We start from the raw sequence: 20,177 nt of genomic DNA on the forward strand, positions 1-20,177 counted from the left end.
AAAGCCTCCCGCTCTCTGTCAGATAACCAGCTCATCATGAACCTGGATGTCAATCCCAGCTCCAGGATTTGATTCCGCCAGACTGAAGTCGATGCGTCAGGGACGTCCCTCTCTGGAACCTGTGCACCTGTATAAAAGTATAGATGAGGCGCGGCTGCCCCATCTGAACACCCGCTCACACTCCCTCTCTGGCACAAGAGAGTCGTGAGGGATGACCTCATCACCACCACTAGAAAGCAGTCGAGGAAGGGGCCACCAAGCCCTTTCCGCGATCCGAAGAAGAGGATCCCTTCCGCGCCTTGGACTTCACCTTGGTCGGAGGATCGGAGTCGGAGTCTGATGAAGGAGAGGACTCATCGGTAGAGTCAGCATCCCGCTTCGTCTTCTGCTCCTTCTTCCTGGAAGCCGCTAACTTCTTGCAGTCCTTCCGCAAATGTCCCTTCTTGCCATAGTGGTAACACTGGGCCTTCGACTTCTTCTTCCCGTCACCCCTCTCTGAAGCTACATAAGCCTCACCTCCATAATGTGCCGGAAGCCACCCCTGTAATCTCAAGGATGCCTCATGGTTGTCCTCATCAAAGTCTGTAGGAAGAGGAAAAGGACGGAGAGGTCGAGCAAGAGCTCCACTGACGATGTACCATAGCCGCTTCTGCACAAACCAAGCTTTCATGACAGCACTCCATGTGAGATAATCAGGTCCATGTAACTTATCATCAGTGGAAGTGCACGGAGGAGCCATATGGAGAGGATAAGAAGAGAAGTAGAGAAGAGATGGAATTTAGAGAGGAAACACAGCCAAAACACAAGCACAGACTATAGAAAATGAGAGTTCACATGCAATAGAACCCAAAATCTGATCAATAGAAGACAAAATCTGCTGCAGAAAGTCAAAAAATCAGTCAAAAACTGCCAAAAACAGAGAAAACGGCCTGAAGTAACAGTCACCCAGCCACGAGAGATGCTGAATCAGCAAAACGCAGGCTGTAAACTGGAGAAAAACAGGTAGAAAACTGTCGCCAGCAGCTGCAGATGAAAAACGCAGGCAGCAGAGGGTGCGGAGGCAGCAGGCGATGACAAAACTGCAAAAAAAACGCAGGCTGAAAACAGCCCCAAAACAGGTCGCCTGGCTGCGACAGCAGTCGTCTGATCAGCAGGGGTACAAAACAGTCCTGAAATCAGCAAGAAAACACAGCAGAAACACGAATCCTGAAAACTGATACCATGTCAGAAGTGGAGCAGCGGTGGAAGCATAAACATGTGCTGAAATAAACTGCTGAAACACAAGACAAAAAGAGAAAAGAAAGAACACGATACAGATGAGAACTCAGATGTATGCACGGGAAATGGAATCCATATATCTGAACACGAGACAGTCGCATACAATAGTGAGTCACTGGCTGCGTGGGCACTGGCACTGGCTCCTCTCTCCACAGAGTCTGCAGATGGTGAAGATGATGTGACTGACTGAGGAGGAGCCACTGAGTATAAATAGGCTGAAAAAGTGGGGAGCAATAATGCTGGTCGGACAGCATTTAATGCTGGCCGACTGGTGCATAAAATGCCCCAATGGCATAAAATGCCACACCAGAAAAATACCTAAAATACCTAATAAAAATGCCCAGCCCAGATCAAGCTCAGACTCACACATGAGCTGACAAATACTCTGCTAACAATGTACATGTTCTTTCAAATATAGTGAAGTAGATGCTAGCACTATCGCTTTTAAAGCGATAGGTCCCAACACTAGATTGGTGCAAAGACCTTGCGCCCCTTATGGTATTTATGTGATTTATTATCAAGAGAATCAAATTCAATAGATTGTTAAGCCATTAAAATTTCCTTTCAAATTATCATATTTTTTTGGCTCTTAAAATAGCCCTAGCTACTTTTTTGCGTTTTAGATGCCACTTGATACTTTTCAATAGGACAATTGGCTGAAAATGTTCTATAAATAGAGACCCTATCTGCATTCCACTCTCAATCCCCATTCCCTCACATTGTACCAGCCCTCCATCACCTTCACCATCATCATCTACTTCATCTTTCTTCTCCACTAGTTGCTGCCTAGCTGGCTAGTGCTAGTGTTGCTGTGCGGACTGCCACTTCCTTTCTAGAGGATTGCCATGTGTCACAACCAGCTGCATCTCGTTCTTGCATGAGATGACATGCTAGACAGCTACTCAACTCCTTATCAAGTTACATTTTGATTTGCTATAGGTCTAAGCTATTGCTTTTTTTACCAGCTGCCTTCATAAAATTTTTTCATCGACATCAGTGGTTTGCTACAACAGGGATATGTTCTCAGAGGATGAAACTCTAGCACTCTCCCTTAGCCAACTTCAATGAGTTGTATCTCTTTCATTTGTCTTTTTCAAGAAGGCTTGAAATTTGAAAGATGCCTCAAGGATGTATCCAAGGTTTGAACTCGCAAACCCATGTACACACCCACATGCTCAAAGCACTTGGGCTCCAACCTTGTTGGCAATCTTTTTTCTTTAGCATTCTTGTTTGAGTTTAGTGTGTGTGTGAGTTGTGTTCGTACACTTCGTGTGTTCTCTACAAAACCTGGCATATCTTCACATAGATGACTGACTATACCTTTTGATCTCTATAGACAAGTAGTCAATGTCTGAGTAGGATGCCATGAAGAATGCCCAATAAGTCTTTCCCTTAAAAGTTAAGCTGAGAGATTCTGGGTTGCCACTTGCCACCTCAAATGATCCAAGGCTAGGGAAATTCTTTTGTAATAGCAGGATACACTTCCATGCACATGAGCAATCAATGATCCCTACACAACAACCATGGACTTGTATGCGACCCATACCTAGTAGTGTAGACGAGGACCTTGTGTATGTCCAAACAACAACATGCAACACCGGACCTCTTGCCACATGGCTACGTAGTAGCGTGCATGTAACCAATGCATAAATCATTGCAAATCTTTAGTAATTCTGTGCTTGCAACTACCTTGTAGATTGCCAGGCATACTAACACAAGGAACTGCTGTCTTGGGCCCTCGGAATGTGGAAACACTGTCCTGGATGGATTTGAAGGGGATGCCATAATTGGACAGGGGACATCCCTGGTCCCATCCCCAACAGCCGTTTTCTTTTTTTTTTTGGGGAGGGGGAGATGTGTGTTCTTTTGGGGGGTGGTTTTTTGGTGGGTTTTTTTTGTGGTTGAGTTTTTAAAACTTCTTCCAAGGACTTTCCCTTTTGTCACACTACACATACAAAATCAGCATACTCTTGTATGAAGTCATATCAAATTAGCCCACATTGCACATGCAGTTTTTCTACAATAGAAAATACATGTATGCATGCGTGCACATCCATATGTTCTTTGGTAGTATACATTCACCCACACATCCACCCACCGCATCACATGCATACATTTTAAAATGCTAGAAACCGTGATGAATGGGCAGCCAAAAGCCTTTGAAAGAGCCCAGTCAAGAAGGGGAATTGGTCTTCACATAATATGTGTATCCTATCAAACAAAATCTTGACTGAAATAGCAATTAATGGCTAATTTTTACTGCAGAGATCGGGAGGCACGAAGATCGAGACAGTCAGTGTTCATTATGCCTAGTGTGATAGAGCGAGATAGAGAGTGAGAGAGCAGAGTAGAGAGTGTGCACGATTAGTGGGTACAATGACGAGTGTATCTCTTTAGGTTTTTTTAGATAGATGTATATGTGTAAGTACAAGTGCTAAGGGTGTGTTCACACCCGAGCACATTAAAAGGCACGAGGGCCTTTATTCCCAACAACTTCCTGGATAAAGGCAATGTGTCTCAAGAGGAGAAAAGAATCAGCTAGGTCTAGGTATGTACAAAGCTGAAATACATATATCTATCCAACTCCCATCATCTGTCGGCAATGAGCAAACCGCTCTGTTGGAAGACCTTTCGTGAGAAGGTCTGTAGGATTATCATCTGTATGCACTTTGACAAGCTCAATGCTCTTACTGTCAAGTACATCTCTAATGAAGTGGTACTTCACCTGTACGTGCTTCGTCTTTGCATGAAAGACGTGATTCCATGCTAGTATGATAGCACTCTGATTGTCTCAATGGAGAACATGTAACTTTGTAATGCCAAGCTCTTCCACCAGATATGAAAGCCATAAAGCCTCCTTGCATGCCTCAGTGGCAGCCACATACTCTGCCTGTGTAGTAGACAATGCAACACACTTTTGTAGCTTGGAGATCCAAGAGACTGCTCCTCTTGTGAAAGTAAACACATACCCAGAAGTGGACTTTCTGCAATCCGCATGACCAGCATAGTCTACATCCGTAAAGCCAACAACAGATGCCTTCTGCTTTCCAAAGCAGATGCACAACTCCTTTGTGTCTTTAAGGTATCTCATAATATCTTTCATTGCTTCCCAATGCTTTTTGCCAGGGTTTGCTATGTATTTGCTAATCACTCCCATTGCAAAGGCAATGTCAGGACGTATAGCAACCATAGTATACATCAAACTGCGAGTAGCTGAAGCATATTGTATCTTGGCCATTTCAGCCTTCTCATCATCAGATGTAGGGTTGTCCTCTGCACTGAGTTTCACATATGGAGGCAATGGAATCCCAATTGTTTTCCCCCCCTCCATATTGAAACGCTGCAAAACCTTGGAGATATACTCCTGCTGAGGTAAATAGAGCAATCCTTTTGACCTATCTCTGAGTATTCACATGCCAAGAATGTGTTTTGCATCACCAAGATTCTTCATGTCAAAGCTGCCATGTTTACTTTGCTTTAGTGAGTCCAAGGCATGAGTATCCTTGCCAGCAAAATCAGCATGTCATCAAGATACAGAACCAAGATAATCAGGTTGCCATCTGCTGTCTTCTTAGTGTACAAGCAGTTATTCACTTGACTTCTATGGAAACCTTGGGATTGCATAAATGTATCAAATTTATGATACCATTCTCTTGGTGCTTGTTTCAGCCCATACAAACTCCTTTTGAGTTTACATACCATCTTTTCTGTCCCTTTTTCAACAAACCCTTCAGGCTGCTGCATATATATGTCTTCATGCAGATCACCATGTAAGAATGCAATTTTTACATCCATCTGTATGAGCTCCATATCTTCAGCTGCAACCAAGCCTAAAATGCTTCTCAAGGTAGTCATCTTGACTACAGGAGAGAAGATCTCATCAAAGTCAATTCCATGTTCTTGCTTGTACCCCTTCGCAACCAATCTTGCTTTGTACTTTGGTGAGGAACTAGAAGTGACCATCTTGTAAACCCATTTGCATGGAAGTGTTTTTTGCCCTTTAGGCAACTGTACCAAGTCCCAAGTGCCATTTTTCTCTAGAGATTCCATCTATGACAACATGGCTTTATATCACTTTTACAACCTCAAGCAATCATTGTAGATCCCTTACATATCTTCAATTTTCCATCACCAAAGGTGGTATGAAAACCATCATCATGTAGCTGCCCTGTGATAATCAAGCTCTTCTTGAGTTGAGGTACATGCCATATGCTAAAGTGTGAAGACAGAGCCATGCTGAAACTGCAACTACACATTGCCAATACCTGCAATGTCACATGCATAGCTGTCCCCAATATTGATAACACCATGTCGACCCCTTGTATAGGTAGAGAACCACTCACGATGAGGCATGGCATGAAAGGAAGCACCTGAATCGAGAATCCAGGTATGCATGTCATCATCTATATCTACAAGTAAAGCATGTGCACCAAAGCGTGAATAGACCAAAAGGACGTCATTTCTACTGTCACTGTCATGAGTGACTACATTCACCTCTTCAATTTTGACACTGCTCTTCTTGAGTTGACCCTCTTTCTTCTCTTCCTTGCTATCATCTATCTTCTTGGCCTTTCCTTTCTCTTTCTTCCATTTGTAGCAGTCATGTTTAAAGTAACCCTTCTTGCCACAATGATGGTATTCAACATCTTTGCCATGTGATTTACTGCGTCCCTTGCTATCAGATTTGCCTTTTTGTTGTGATCTGCCCCTAGTATGCAAAGCACTAGAAGACTTACTGGATGCACTATTTTGCCGATTCATTTCTTCCGTGAGTAGAGCACTCTCTACATCAACATACAAAAGAAGCGCATTAGAATTGCTCCTAGCAGTCTTGAATGTATCCCAACTCTTTGGAAGAGTGCAAAGCAAGAACGTAGCCTTAAATTCTTCATCAATCAAAAGCTTCAAGGCAACCAACTGGCTGAAAATGGAGTTAAACTCACTCGAGTGAGTAGACATTGTTGTACCCTCTTTCATACGCAAATCCATAAGCTTTTTTAGCCAATACACTTTGCTTGCAGCACTCTTCTATGCATAGAGTTCTTCCAGTTGAGTCCAAATAGCATACGTAGAATCCAAACCTTCAATGTTAAACAGCAAGGCATCAGAAATTGATAGCTCGATGGTAGAGCGTGCAAGCTCATTTAACTCATCCCAATCGTCCCGTCCTATGTCTGCAGGCTTTTCCCCTTTGGTTTTGTTGGTCTTTGCTTGCTTCTTTTGCAACAGGATATTGTAGCACGGTTTTTGCCAAACTGCAGGGTTATGTGCTCTTTCAAGCTTCTTTATGTGTATGAGATTACTGCTGTCACTGCTGCCAGCCATGATTTTCAGCCCAAATGTGACCAAAAAATTCAGCAAAATGCAGGCCTGAACTGTCACACAAGTGACCAAGGTACAAACAAGTACCAACCAACAATAAATGACCACGTAGAAGCAGAGATTTCAGATCTGTAATTAAATTTTCAGAAGCACCAAACCATGTGCTACAGCATTCCACAACTGATTACAGCTATTCCAAGGGCATATACATCACATTACATGAGAAATTCCAAATTTAAGCTGCAATTTCTGATGTACATGTACCCACGGGCATAAAATTTGACACACACGGTCAAAAGCCCCAAAATTTTTGTGCTCAAAGCATCAACCACACATCTGCATTTTCTCTATCATGCATAGAATAGGCCAATTTTGCCAAAATAGAGCAATTTCAGCAAAACCCTCGAATTTTTCCAAGTGTTGGATGCCCAAATTGCATGGAATTGAACCTACATGTACATAAAATGACCAAATGGTGCACAAATTTTGCCCAAACTGCAAAAGCCCCAAATTGCACGAGGTCCAATGTGCATCAATGTCGAGAAATTGGGTAAATTTCAGCCCTATTTTGCATGTACATGAAGAGTCCCAAATGTCAGAGACAATATGTCACAAATTCCTGCAATTTCTGAGACAAATTATCTTGTCCTGCATCATAATCGCCAAATCCGAGAAAAGCCCCAAATTTTTTGGCCAAGATTGCACAGATTTTAGTGAAATTGACTCATTCAAGAAAAAATATTACTTGTATTTGAGAATTCCCCAAAAAAAATTATGAGGCTTGTGCATTCAATGTCTACAATTTTTGGTCTAGAGAGCACTGCAATGTGTGTCAGGCACCAAATTTGGGAAAAACCCCAAATTTCAAGACACAGATTTGCACTTTGTGCTTGTAGGTGTGAATACCTTGTAAAGGGAAGGGGGCAAAGGAGTTTCAAGAAAGAAAAAATTGATTAAAAAAAATGTGTCGGGGTCTGTTGACCTACTCGACCGTGACGTGTCCGTCCTCAGCGCCGTGCAGCTCACCTCTAGTCCCGTCAGTTGTCCGTGCAGCCCGACGTCAATTGCAGTCACCGTCCGTCAGCAAAGGCTGCCTGCCCGCTGGTTGTCTGTCAGTTGTTGCACCAATCGACTGCCTCATGCTTGCAGTCGCCGTGGTCCACGTTGGACCCCTGACTAGTCGCCTGCCCCGTCACTTGTCATCACAGAGACCGTTTACTCGCCATGTGTCGCGTGCTCCTCAATAGTCCACAAGACTGTTACACGAGACTGTTATGCCTGTTGGTCTACCCTCAACAGCTTGCGTGAGCGATTGGCTCTGATACCAGTTTGTAGAGATCGGGAGGCACGAAGATCGAAACAGTCAGTATTCGTTACACATAGTGAGATAGAGAGTGAGAGAGAGTAGAGTAGAGAGTGTGCACGATTAGTGGGTACAATGACAAGTGTACCTCTTTAGGTTTTTTTAGATAGATATATATGTGTAAGTACAAGTGCTAAGGGTGTGTTCACACCCGAGCACATTAAAAGGCATGAGGGCCTTAATTCCTAACATTTTCCTGTAACCTCAGTTTGCATAAAAGTGTAATCTCAAGAACTGAATGAAGTGATTTTACAACTGGAGAGTGCAATAAATGGGCTGTCCTTTCTTAAAACCGGCTGGAATAGGTCCAAAAAAGCATAGAGATGGCTCCAAACGCATGGTAGCATTCACTAAATGGATGGAACATCAATAAAACAAGAAAGCAGACCTGAAATCAGCCTCTCAATATGTGCCTAACCGTTTCAAAACAGACAACCAGGTCCTAGACCAGCTCTAGAGCACTCAAAATAGGGCGCCCTGTCTTGGAACACATGAATGCTGCAAAAATTAGGCAAGCAGCTCCAAGAATGGTGTGAAAACTCAAAATGATCATGCCCAACCTTTCAAAAGCAGATAACCAGGTCCTAGGCCAGCTCTAGAAACCCTCCAAATAGGGCAGCCTGTCTTGGAACACATGCATGCTGCAAAAAATAGGTGACTAGATGCAAAATTGGCTTGAAAAGACCTGGAAGAGTGGTACCTATGCTGAGAAGTGTGTTGCCCAGCTGAGGAGAGCCTCCAATATATAGCAAAAGGGAGAGTGTATGAGGCAGGCAAAAACTAAGTTATTTTTGTCGTGATGAATTGATGATTCCTGTGATTAAATGCTTCTTGAGGGAGGGAGGTGCAAGGGAGCAAGGGGCAGCCTGCTTAGATACCAAATCTAGAAGGAAGCTAGAGAAGGAAGAAAGTGTGAGGGAAGTGAGTTGGATACAAGAGTGAGGGTGTTTTGAAAACCCTAAACCCTAAAAACGTAATCCAATCCTAACTAGGACACTCATACACTAACTCAACCACTAGTATGGTTTAAAACCTTTAATAAGGAGAAACAATATTCCCAACCTTATTTATGTTGGCCACTACCTTAAGACATTATCGGTTCCAACATAGGTTACTTGCGTATGCTTCATTATATAGAATTTATGTGCAAAATAAGGGAAACTTGTATAGTTTATGTGTGTTGTAACTTGTTATTAGGTCGCCATTATGTAATACAATCCTTGAAAAGCTTAAACCCGCTCATACCCACAATAAACAACCTCCTCTGCCTCTTCTTGTGATCATTTGTTTGCACCGCCATTGCATGCATATCTACATGGTCGGATGTTTGTAACTACTCAATCATCTTATTCAAGCCATTCATGGAAGAGCCTACAAAGATGATGACCAGGTGCTCTATCTAATATTCAATAGGTTTGTGCGTATTACCGCTGTAATTTTTAGTGCTATTATGGGCAACGTGTCATGCGTGATGTGCTTGTTGTAGGGTGATGCAGATGTGCTTGTTGTGCAGTGAGTATTGAACATAACATTTCTTGTATATTGTTATGATTCATTCATATTGTTTCACCCAAAACAAGAGAAAAAGGCGTGCTGTGGCTTGTGGGATAGTAATTTGTAGCTCTATTTTGGGTGGTACTATCTATTATTGTTACTATTTTTTTGGCTTAACATGGTACCTTTGTGTTAGCATCATGGCCATCTACATACTTTGTCCTTATATACCATTGGCACCTATCTAGTATCTGCTCTGTCCAGCTTGATTGCAATACCAAATCTTGTTTAAACAAATTTTATACTGATGAAGAGGCAAAATCTGAGGTTTTTGGTAAGGAACCAACCAATTCTGGTTAAAATTGTTCTCTATGGTTGGCGTTTTTAACACTCTGCTAATTTATTTCTTATGAGAAGAAAGTTTGCATCATTGTGCTTTTCATATTCAACCTAACATCTCATGTCATGTACTTTCCATTGGGGTTATTTCTTATCAGGTTAGGAAGAATAAGTTCGTGGAAATACTTCCCATAAATGTTGGCTGTTTGGGGGCCTGCACATACTGTAAAACCAAACATGCTCGTGGACACTTGGGTAGCTATCCTGTCCCTTCTTTGGTAAGCCCATTAACATTGCTCAGAGATATTTTGTTGCAAATCGATAAGTAGCTCAATAAAGACTGGTTTCTTTTTTGTACATTATATTTATAGTCCAAGTTGCTTTCATGCAGGTTGAACGGATAAGATCTGTGATTGAGGATGGAGTGAAGGAAGTATGGCTTAGTAGTGAAGATACAGGAGCTTATGGTTTGTCACCTACTTCATTTAGGATATCTTTCAATTGATAGTTATACATAAGGGTTTGAGGCAAAATGGATTTGAAATGATATGCTTGGGTCTATATGCTCATGTTGAGGGTGAGAGCTATTTTTCAGTACCAAGGGGAGATGCAAGTCATAATGCAAAATGACATGTATGAATGCAGCACTGCCACTTCAGCTGTACCTTCATAGAGGAATTCTTCATATACTCAAGTGCCCTTTTACAAGAATGATTATCCTGGAACAAATGGAAGATGATGCAAATACCTACCTACCTGGATCAAATCCTTGTAAGTACCAAGAGAAGAAACTGCTCCATCTCACTGCAGAAAGGTGGAATGAGAAGTAAGAATTTGTGAGCATGTGCAAAAGAAGAGAATCATGAACATGGAGAGAAAAGGGGAGGAGAAGAGAAAGCAGGAAGAGAAGAATGATCTGCACTGAACAAAGAAGAAAGATCAATACAATGAGGACTGGTTAGTCCTTGTACGCATCCCAAGGTGTCAGCGAGGGCATTGGATCAGGCTGAATAATGATGACAGCACTTCTGACGGTGATGAAGATGGCAAGGTGTCTGTGACAGAGATGGAGACGACTGCAGTCACTTGATGGAGCACCTGCTAGAAAGAGAGTGAAGTGTTCTGCCCAGCCAGCCTGACTGTTATAAGTAGCAGTAAAACTCAAAAACTGACCGACTGAATTAAATGCAGCCACAAATGCTGATGTGGCAAATCACAAGCAGTCTCGGGTAAATTGCAAGCAATCTGGGGCCGAATAGCATTTGGCAGGGCAGCACAGGCTGACAAACACTCGAAATGCATACTAAACTGAGAGGAAAACATAGTCACAGCTCCAAATGTCCCTATTAGACTCTGACTAGGGCTCACAACCAAAAAGTGACAAATTGACAAAAGGCAAGCTAACACCCCTCCTCAAATCCTTGGAGTGTTTGAAGACCCAACAATGCCATGTGATGAAGCATAGAAGCTTTGGGAAAAGGCTTCATGAAGAGATTTGTTGCATTGTCTGCTGTAGGATAGTAAATCATCGCTAACTTGGAATCCATGATCCGCTCCCATACATAATGATATTGAAGCTTGATGTGCTTCGTGTGAACATGAAACATGGGTTTCTTGGCCAGAGCGACGGCATTTTGGCTATACACGTGCAACTAAGTGGGAGTTGTTTTCAGAAAGCCAATTTTTGCCAACATCTAGTGGAGCCTAATTGCCTCGATAGCTATGGAACAAAGGGCATGGTACTCGGACTCTATAGAAGAAAGTGGCAAAGTAAGCTGCTTCTTATTGCTCCATGAGATAGCTTCTGATCCAACGAGGTAACATCATGTTGAACGTTTGTCTCAAAATCTCCCGAGTCCGATCAACCTCCCGTGAGTCACTTCTTGTGATAACCAAGTTATCCATATACAAGATGAGGAGCATACACCGGTCACCCATAAACTTATAATAAAGGTTGTGGTCGTGATTTGATCAATGGAAGCTACTCTATAAGAAGAATCGATTAATCCTCAGGTACCAAGCTTGAGGAACTTGCTTCAGGCCATAGAAGGCCTTCCGCAACTCTATAAGAAGATCCATATACAAGATGAGGAGCACACACTGGCCACCTGTAAACTTATAATAAAGGTTGTGGTCATGATTTGATCAATGGAAGCTATAAGAAGAATCGATCAATCCTCTGGTACCAAGCTCGAGGAGCTTGCTTTAAGCCATAGAAGGCCTTCCGCAACTTATAAACATGGTCCTCCTTTCCTTGCACAAAAAAATTAGGAGGCTATGAGACATAAGTCTTCTCCTCTAGGACACCATTTTAAAAAGGTAGACTTTATGTCCATTTGGAACATAGGCAAATGGTGATAAGCTTCAAGAGCCAAGATTAGCTCGAATAGTAGACATCTGAGTTGTAGGTGCGAAGGTCTCTGAGTAATCCAACCTTGCTCTCTAGGCAAATCCCTTGGCGACAAGCCGTGCCTTATGAAGATGAAAACGTAGAAGAAGAAGGAGCTATCAAAGGAGAAAGGGAAGCAAGTGGAGGAGGAGGAGGGGGAGGAGTCGCAAGACGGAGTGCAAATAGGTAACCTGGAAGGAAGGGAAGGGGTGGATGGTAGTGGGGAGGGGGGTTAGTTGATTATAAGAACCACTTGCATAAGAACCATTAATAGGATCATCAGAGGCTGAAGCCTCATCGAAGATTACGTTCTTGCTCACCTCAATCTTTCTTTTCTTCGGGTTGTAGACTTGATAGCCTTTTGTGGTTATGTTGTAGCCCACAAAGATAAGCTTCTTCAACTTGGGAGTCGAGTTTTCTCCCCCTCTTCTTCTTGTCCATATGGACAAAAGCATTGCATCTGAAGATGCAAAAATGGAAAATGGAAGGCTTTTTGCCAAAGAAAGCCTCATAAGGAGTCATACATTGTAACGTAGAGGTAGGAGACTAGTTGTGTAGTAGCCACCCTTGGATGGTTTGTTTGGATGGGAGCACTCCATCTTACACCTTGAAAGACATTTGCATTTCCACAAATACCTTCCAATTTAGAAGTTGGAGTACGCTGCGCTTTTGTATTCCTAAAAATAAAGCCACACATGATAATTGAAGTCATCAACGATCAACATCAAATACTTGGCCTTCTCAATGGAGGGTGTGCTTGTAGGACTGCATAGGATGAACCAACTCCAACAGTGTAGAAGCCCTGCGATGAGGCAACTTTGTGGATGGGGTTGTCTATATTCCTTGCCCCTCAAGTAGCTAGGGCAAAGAGTGTGAATGGGAGGGAAATCGAGAAGTCCCTCCACCAACTTCATTTGAGAACCCTGGTTGATAGCATCAAAGTTGATGTGCCTATATCGGGCATGCCAAAGTAGTCCTACTACATGGGAAGTGCTCATGGCAAGGGTTGTGAACGTATAAAGTCCTCCCTCCTGTGTACTTGTCCAAAGAACAACTCGCATAGAAGTATCCGCCATAGTCAATGTATCCTATGTTAACACAACACAGGTACATATTTGTGTAAGACCATGAATAGACATAAGGTTAAAACCCAAATCTGGTACATAAAGAACTTTGGCCAAAGAATGTTGCCGATTTGGCAATAGGACGAATAGACATGTAAGAATTGTTACCAATGGCAATAGATCCCCCTCTAGACTTGATGTTCAAAAGCCAATCTTGTTGATAGGTCATGTGGGAAGAAGCTCCACTGTTTATGAGCCAAGGCTTCTCTGTAGTCGAAGAAGCATGAGCGGTATCCTCCTCCTTGAATACATGTACAAAGACAGACTTGGTGGTAGCTAGGGTAGCCTTTGACTCCTTAGATCCCTCCTTGGGCTTCAAATAGGGGTACTTCTGCCAAAGCTTTTCCTCTGAATGAGGACCCTTTCCACAATGGGCGCTTGGGCTTCTTCTTAGTATCCTTCGTGTCCTCTTTTGTGTCATCCTATTTCTTTGCCTTCGGCTTTACCTTTTTCTTCCTCCTTTTGAACTTGCTGTGAAAGCCTTTGTAGAGCGATCCATTGGCCCATACCTCTTTGAGCTGCTCATTATGCTCCAAGACTAACAAGGCTAGCTCCTCCCAAAGAAGAGTTAAGATATAGTCCTCCCGAGGGATGTAAGTTGATCCCTCATGTCCTCTAGTTTGTTGATGTGATCCTTCATGGAAGGAGAGTCATCAACATTGAGCACCGGAAGTTTCTTCTCAAGAAAAATTCTGTGGGAAAATGTCTTTTGATGGTACAAATATGTAAGCATCTTCCACTCTTCTACCTTAGTCTTCAAACTGTGAACATGCACCAGGATAGAATTTTGTAAGCTCATGAAAAGGAGTGAGCTCGAGAGTTGCTGTTCAAAGGAGTGATATGAAACCTCTGAGTCATCAAAGCCTTGGAACCAAGGATCAGACATCATTGCATTTTGCTGTAGGAGAGTCCGAACAGACCGAAAATCAGCAACACGTGTAAAAGAAGAGCTGTGGATGTTCTGTCTTTGTTGAATGTCACCTATGAAACACAAAAACTTTGCATTTATAGCAGCAAATTGAAGGCTGGAATTTGACTTTTGAGCAACAGTGTGGTAGCCTGGCTGCTATAAATAGCAGTAACACTAAAAAATTGGTCGATTGCTGCTGGCTGACTGCATTTAATGCAGCCGCAAATGCTAATGTGGCAAATTGCAAGCAGGGCAGCATAGGTTGACAAACAATAGAAATGCACACTAAACTAAGAGGAACAGACAATTAGACCTCCAAATGTCCCTATTAAACTCTTACTAGGGCTCACAACCAGGAGGTGATAGACTGACAAAATAAGGCAGGCTAACAGAATTGCAGCTCAATCTATCATGTTGATGTTGAAGGAGAAAGGAGAAGCATTTGGTAAAGAAGAGTGAAGTATATTCTGGGAGGCAGGACAATATCCAACAGGGTGGCACATGCTGGGAAATGCAAAAAAAGCTCAAGAAACTCGAGAAATGCATGCTAAAATGTTAGAGCTCCCATGTCTTCGTTAGAGTCTGACAGGAGCTCACAATTGGGAGATGATAGACTGACAACTAAAAGTGACAGGCTTACACTCCCTCTCAGATTCTGGAAGTGTTTGAAGGCCCAACAATCTCATGTAATGAAACATGGAAGCCTTGGGCAAAGCCTTCATGAAGAGATCCACTACATTGTCCTCAATAGGACAGAAGGCCATTGCTAACTCGGAATCCACAATCTGCTCTTAAACATAGTGGTACTAAACCTTGATGTGGTTTGTGGGAGTATGAAACACCGGGTTCCTTTGCTAGAGCGAGGCCATTTTGATTGTCCACGTGCAACTCTATAGTTCCTATTTGTGGAAAGCCAATCTCTGCCAACAATTGACGGAGCCAAATTGCCTCCATAGCTATAGAACAGAGGGCACAATACTAAGCCGTTGTAGAGCAAAGGGCCATAATAGGTTGCTTCTTACTACTCCAAGAGACAGCTCCCGATCCAAGGGAGAATACATAACGTGTAGTGGATACTCACAAATCCACATCACCTATCCAATTGAAGTCACTTCATCCAAAAAGAGTGGCCTCCTCTCCATATATGATCTCGCAGGATTGAGTCCCCTGTAGATAGCGTAGTACCCGCAAAGTGGCACACAAGTGAGCTTTTTTTGCAAGTGAAATGTGGCTAAATATTTTACCTATAAGGCTGATTATAACAAAGTGCACATGCTCAACAGACTAGTTGGAGCTGATACAAGTCACAAATCCATAATGTATACAAGCCTCTCAAGGCGGTCTTGGGGGGATGGGGGAAAGAAGCCATGGAGGGGGGGTGTATTGCCATCTGGGACTGCCTGCTTGCATCATGAAAGCATGCCTTCTAGATGTGCCATCTTGTAAGACTTCCTATGATCTCCCATACCTTTGAGTGCTCTGCTGTGGGCTCCAATACTTGGCAGCTAGGTAAAGCCTCCAAGCCGACCATTCCGCAAGATCCAACCTCAATGATAAAAATCGTGTCTTGCATGCCGGCCTCATACAAAAGGTGACGGCTCTGGTTGACTACTTGCCAGCAAAAAGCCCCCCACGAGATACATCCAAGGATGGGTGCCACTTGGGCGGAGAATGCAAGGCTTCTCTCCACACGAGCTGTGCCGCCTCGCAAGACCAAAGGCAATGCTTTGGGTTTTCCAAGTGCTGCTGTGGGCAGTGCTTATAATCTCCATCTTGTTGTATTTGGGTCAACCAACTCCCAATAGCTAGATCCCCATGTGCCAAAAGCCAAAGGAAATACGATATCCTCCTTAGCCTCCAGCTGTCCCACATGCGGTGCCAGAAAGTCTGACGGAAGGTATCCGTGATGCTATGCTCCGCCCAGTATTTGCTATGTGAAGGCGCCCAGTTCATGTCCTTTTGCATCAGTACATGTCTACCAATCTTGGCTACGTACTCCAAGAACCTCAGTGGCTTCTTGGCGGTCGCAGTTGCCGGCCATAGCCACTCTCCAGGGTCCCACTCCAGCCCATCAAGTGGCCTGCTCTCCCATATTCAAAGGCGCCACTCTCGGAACTCCTCCTAGGGCACATATAAGGGTCTAGACACCAAGTCTTCCCCTAGAGACCAACCACATGAATCCTCCTCCAAGGAAGGACAATAGTCTCGTCATCTTGCTGCCCTCTGCCAAGGACCAAACGCCCCCCATCCTGCATGGTGAAGAAAATCTCGTAGGGGGCACCGCCCACTATACCTGCCACCTATAAGGGGATACCTGCCGGTGAGAATCTAGCAGCACACACCTCACCATGCTCCATCGTCTCTCGGATTGGGGGGTCAAGCTACTCCTGATGGATCGTTGAGTCAGTCTTCCTCCTCCTCATCTCAGCTCCTCGCTGACACCCTGATGCTCGCTGCAACACCTCTTGATCCACCATCCTGTACACCTCTCGCCATGTCTTGATAGTACGAGCAGGGCCAGCCCCCCATTCAATCCACTGGATGTGGGGGCGCTTGCCATTTGTATCCCGTCTTGATCTTTGACATGGGGGACTCCATACCATCGGCTGGTAGTCTATCTCCTCTTGAAATCCCAAGCTCTCCCTCAGACCGATGTCGGATGATGGTCACCCATGCTACCTTGGCCCGAGAATCCTTGGAACCGTCTGAGCCGGCCTAGAGGAAATTCCGCACTAGGCGGTGGAGCTAAACCACACAAGACAAGGAGAAGCATCAACAAGAGGCTATGTACCAAGGTGCCGCTAGGAGAACCTGGTGGATCACCAGGGCTCAGCCCGCTAAGGAAAGGCGAACAGTGCTTTAGTAGGTTAGGTTTTGCCTAATAGAGTCGAGAACTGGAAGAAATTGCTAGGTAGGAGTGATGTTGAGTCCCACTTGGAACTCTAGATATCGGACGGTCTGTCCCCTGCACACCCATCTGAAGCCCAAGTGGACGCCCCACTCCGTGCTAGAGTCTGGATTTGTAGGAAAACCAATCGACTTTCGCAAGTTGATTTTCGCTCCAGTTGCAGTATAAAATACCTCCAGAGCTGGTCTCACTCTCTCCAACGTCAGCTTATCATCCTCTACATAAAGGGCGGTATCATTTGCATACTCTGAGTCTAGCAGCTCCCTCTCCTCCCTCATCGGAAGTCGAAGGCCACGTAGCCCGCTCACATGTGAGTGGAGGAAGTAGGACATTGCCTCCACAAAGAGTAAGAACAGATACTGGCAAGAGGGCAGCCTTGCCGGATAGATCTCTCTAGCCGAAACTCTTCCCTCCTTCTACCACCTATGAGAACCCTGCTAGTGGCCGATCTGTAAAGTGCAGAAACCCCATAGATCCATGCTTGGAGGAAGCCCAACCTCGCCGTGGTGCCTTCTAAGAAGTCCCAGTAAAGCCTTCTCGAAATCCAGGAGGAGTATAGCCAATCCCTGACCACTGTGTTGAGCCTACTCGGTCGCCTCGAAGAAAGTGAAGACATTGTCTAGGATGCTCCTATCTTGGACAAAACCTGTTTGGGTGTCATGAATGATGTTTGGAAGCATGGGGCGGAGTTGACTATTGATCATCTTGGCCAATGCCTTATAGGCCACTGACAATAAGGTGATCGGTCTCCAAAGGGACAGCTCCAACCGGTTTCCCCCTTTGGGGAGGAGACTAACAAGACTTGCCGATAAACTCCCTGGCATCCGTCTTGAGCTGAAAATCTATTGAAAGGCGAGAAGTAAGGGGTCCTTCACCACCTCCTAGTAGGTAGTGAAGAAGGCCTTAGAAAGCCCATCTTGTGCATGGAAGGCCTCCACTAACTCCTTCTTTGTGAAGGGGTCTAGGAGGGAGCGTCCCATCTCCTTTGTGACGAGGGACGGGATGTAGTCCCAGACCTACTGTCTATAACGCTATACTCTGATTGAGATTGCCTCCCACTAAAAAAGTTGTATTTAGTAGACAGTGGCAATCTCCATTACCTCATTTGGGCTAGAGCAAATCATCCTGTACTGATCACGTAGGCTGTGAATCTGATCTCTTGAGGTGCGAGGCTGACACACCTGAAAAAACTCCCTGCACATCGTGTCCCCCTTTTGCGCCCAAAAGGTTGCTGAGGACGGAAGAAAAACTCAGAGTGCCTGTCCTCAAGACCGGCGAGGGCTGCCCGTGCGCACACCTCTTGCGTGTGGAGAGTGGGATCCCTTGGTGCCTCTTGGAGTAGTCTCTGAGTGGCTGCTAGGTCTCGCCGAAGTGCTCTCTTCTCCTCCCAACTCCATTGCTTGGCCTGTAGGGCTGCCTCTTGGCAGATCCTACTCGACCCGGCTAAGACCTCTGCAACCTCCTTTGCGATCCGGTCCCTCCTATCCCACTCTCGAGTCCAGAGCTACTCAATTTGCCTCCTCACCTCCTCCCTCTTGTAGATCGAGTCATGGATCCGATAGGATCGTGTGTCAAGGGCTGAAGTGAGAGCATCAAGTGTGAGGAGAACCGGGCAGTGATCAGATAAGGTGGTGCTAGCCAACTGCCCTACCTGGCCTTCTCGAAGGCACCCCCACTCTCCCACATAAAACTGGTCCAGCCATTCCAAAAGCGCTCCGCCCAGCCGCTTGTATCCCCAAGAGAAGTCCATTGATCTCTCTCTCTCTCTTGTGAAAAGCTGGGTCCCGCCAAGCATCACGTGCTCCTACTGCGAGAAGGAAGACTTTCCATGCCTCCTGCTCCTCCCTTGCCATACCCTGTTAGTCTTTGCCTTTGCCTTGTTGGCCTTCTAAGGCTTCCAGGTTGTTGAAGTCTCCTCCAACTATCCAATAGTCCACCTCTGGAAGTCCTATTGCAATCTCCAATCAGAACCTGCTGCATGCCCTAACCTCCGTAGGAGCATAGACATTGAGGGCTTCAAGGCATGAGTCCCCTAAATCCAGTCTGATCCATAGGACCCTTCCTGCCACAATTGTCCTGTTCTCTCCACAGGCAATAAGGCTTGGGCCAATAGAGGTGCATACTCCTCCACTCCTGCCGTGGGCATTGATGGAGTACTCCTTGTAGGTGTGTGAGCTGCTTGGAAGTACCTTCCCTACCCGATGGGCATGGGCGGGGGTGAGCTTGTGCTCCTAAAGAAGTAAGATGTTGATCCGTTCGGCAAGGGCAGCTCCCGTTGAACAATCATTTTTTTGGAACCACGTGCCCCACTGTAGTGGAGGTTATTCACATTCCAGGATGCTAGGTGTAAACTCATGGGGAAATCTGTGACTGACTGAATAGGCGCCTGTTCGGTGTGGAAGCTATTGATGAAGAAGAAGAGCTATGGGGCATGCGAATGTGCTTTGCCGCTGGCTTGGAGGGTGAACTCCATTCCCCCATGGTGGCTCTCGGGCGGACCATGGGGATAATAGATGCTCCAAGAGGTACCACTAGGGCATCTATCAGCCAGGCTGAGAGGTGTGACTCTGTGCATTGGTAGAAGTGGGCAGCCTGTGCGAGGGGCCACTTGATCACATCCATCGGTGAGCTCCACTGGGTAGGGGCTCGAAAAATCATGCTCGGATGTGGGACCTTGGCTCTAGCCCACTAGTTAATGTTCATCATACATCCTGGCCACTGCTGGGAAAATAGTGCTAGCCCTCCTTCACCCATCCACTGGGAGATGTGGTCTGCAACCTGTCCCCTCGCTTCCTCCTCTATATTTGTCATTGTCCAGTCTCGTGAATGAGAAGTTTGAAAGAAGAAAGCATAATTTGGTCCATCCAATGGTGTTAATAGATGGACCTTGCTGCTCCTTGACTTGTTGACCACAAAGATACCCATCTCCAAAGGTATTGGAAACTCTCCGCGCTTCGTAGCTCTCAAATAGGACCACGGACCAATGCGGAAAAACTCCTGTGGGAGCAATTGCGCCTGTCGAGGGAAATTGTAACGAGCGGTTGGGCCAT

The 20,177-nt window shown here is 44.9% G+C and overlaps 1 protein-coding gene across 2 annotated transcripts in view; it reads left to right on the plus strand.

Annotated features, from left to right (window-relative positions):
- LOC148037560 (Methylthiotransferase) overlaps positions 1-20,177 on the plus strand; it is a 70,855-nt gene that overhangs the window by 18,857 nt on the left and 31,821 nt on the right. For both annotated transcript variants that reach the window (XM_087676507.1, XM_087676508.1), the window contains 2 exons: positions 9,955-10,074; positions 10,188-10,263. In XM_087676507.1, the coding sequence (XP_087532633.1) occupies positions 9,955-10,074; positions 10,188-10,263 (196 nt within the window). The remainder of the gene's footprint in view (positions 1-9,954; positions 10,075-10,187; positions 10,264-20,177) is intronic.

This window comes from Lygodium microphyllum, chromosome 4 (assembly GCF_053477565.2).
Source record: "Lygodium microphyllum isolate KBCC chromosome 4, Lygodium_microphyllum_v1.1.10, whole genome shotgun sequence".
Taxonomy (NCBI): Eukaryota; Viridiplantae; Streptophyta; class Polypodiopsida; order Schizaeales; family Lygodiaceae; genus Lygodium; species Lygodium microphyllum.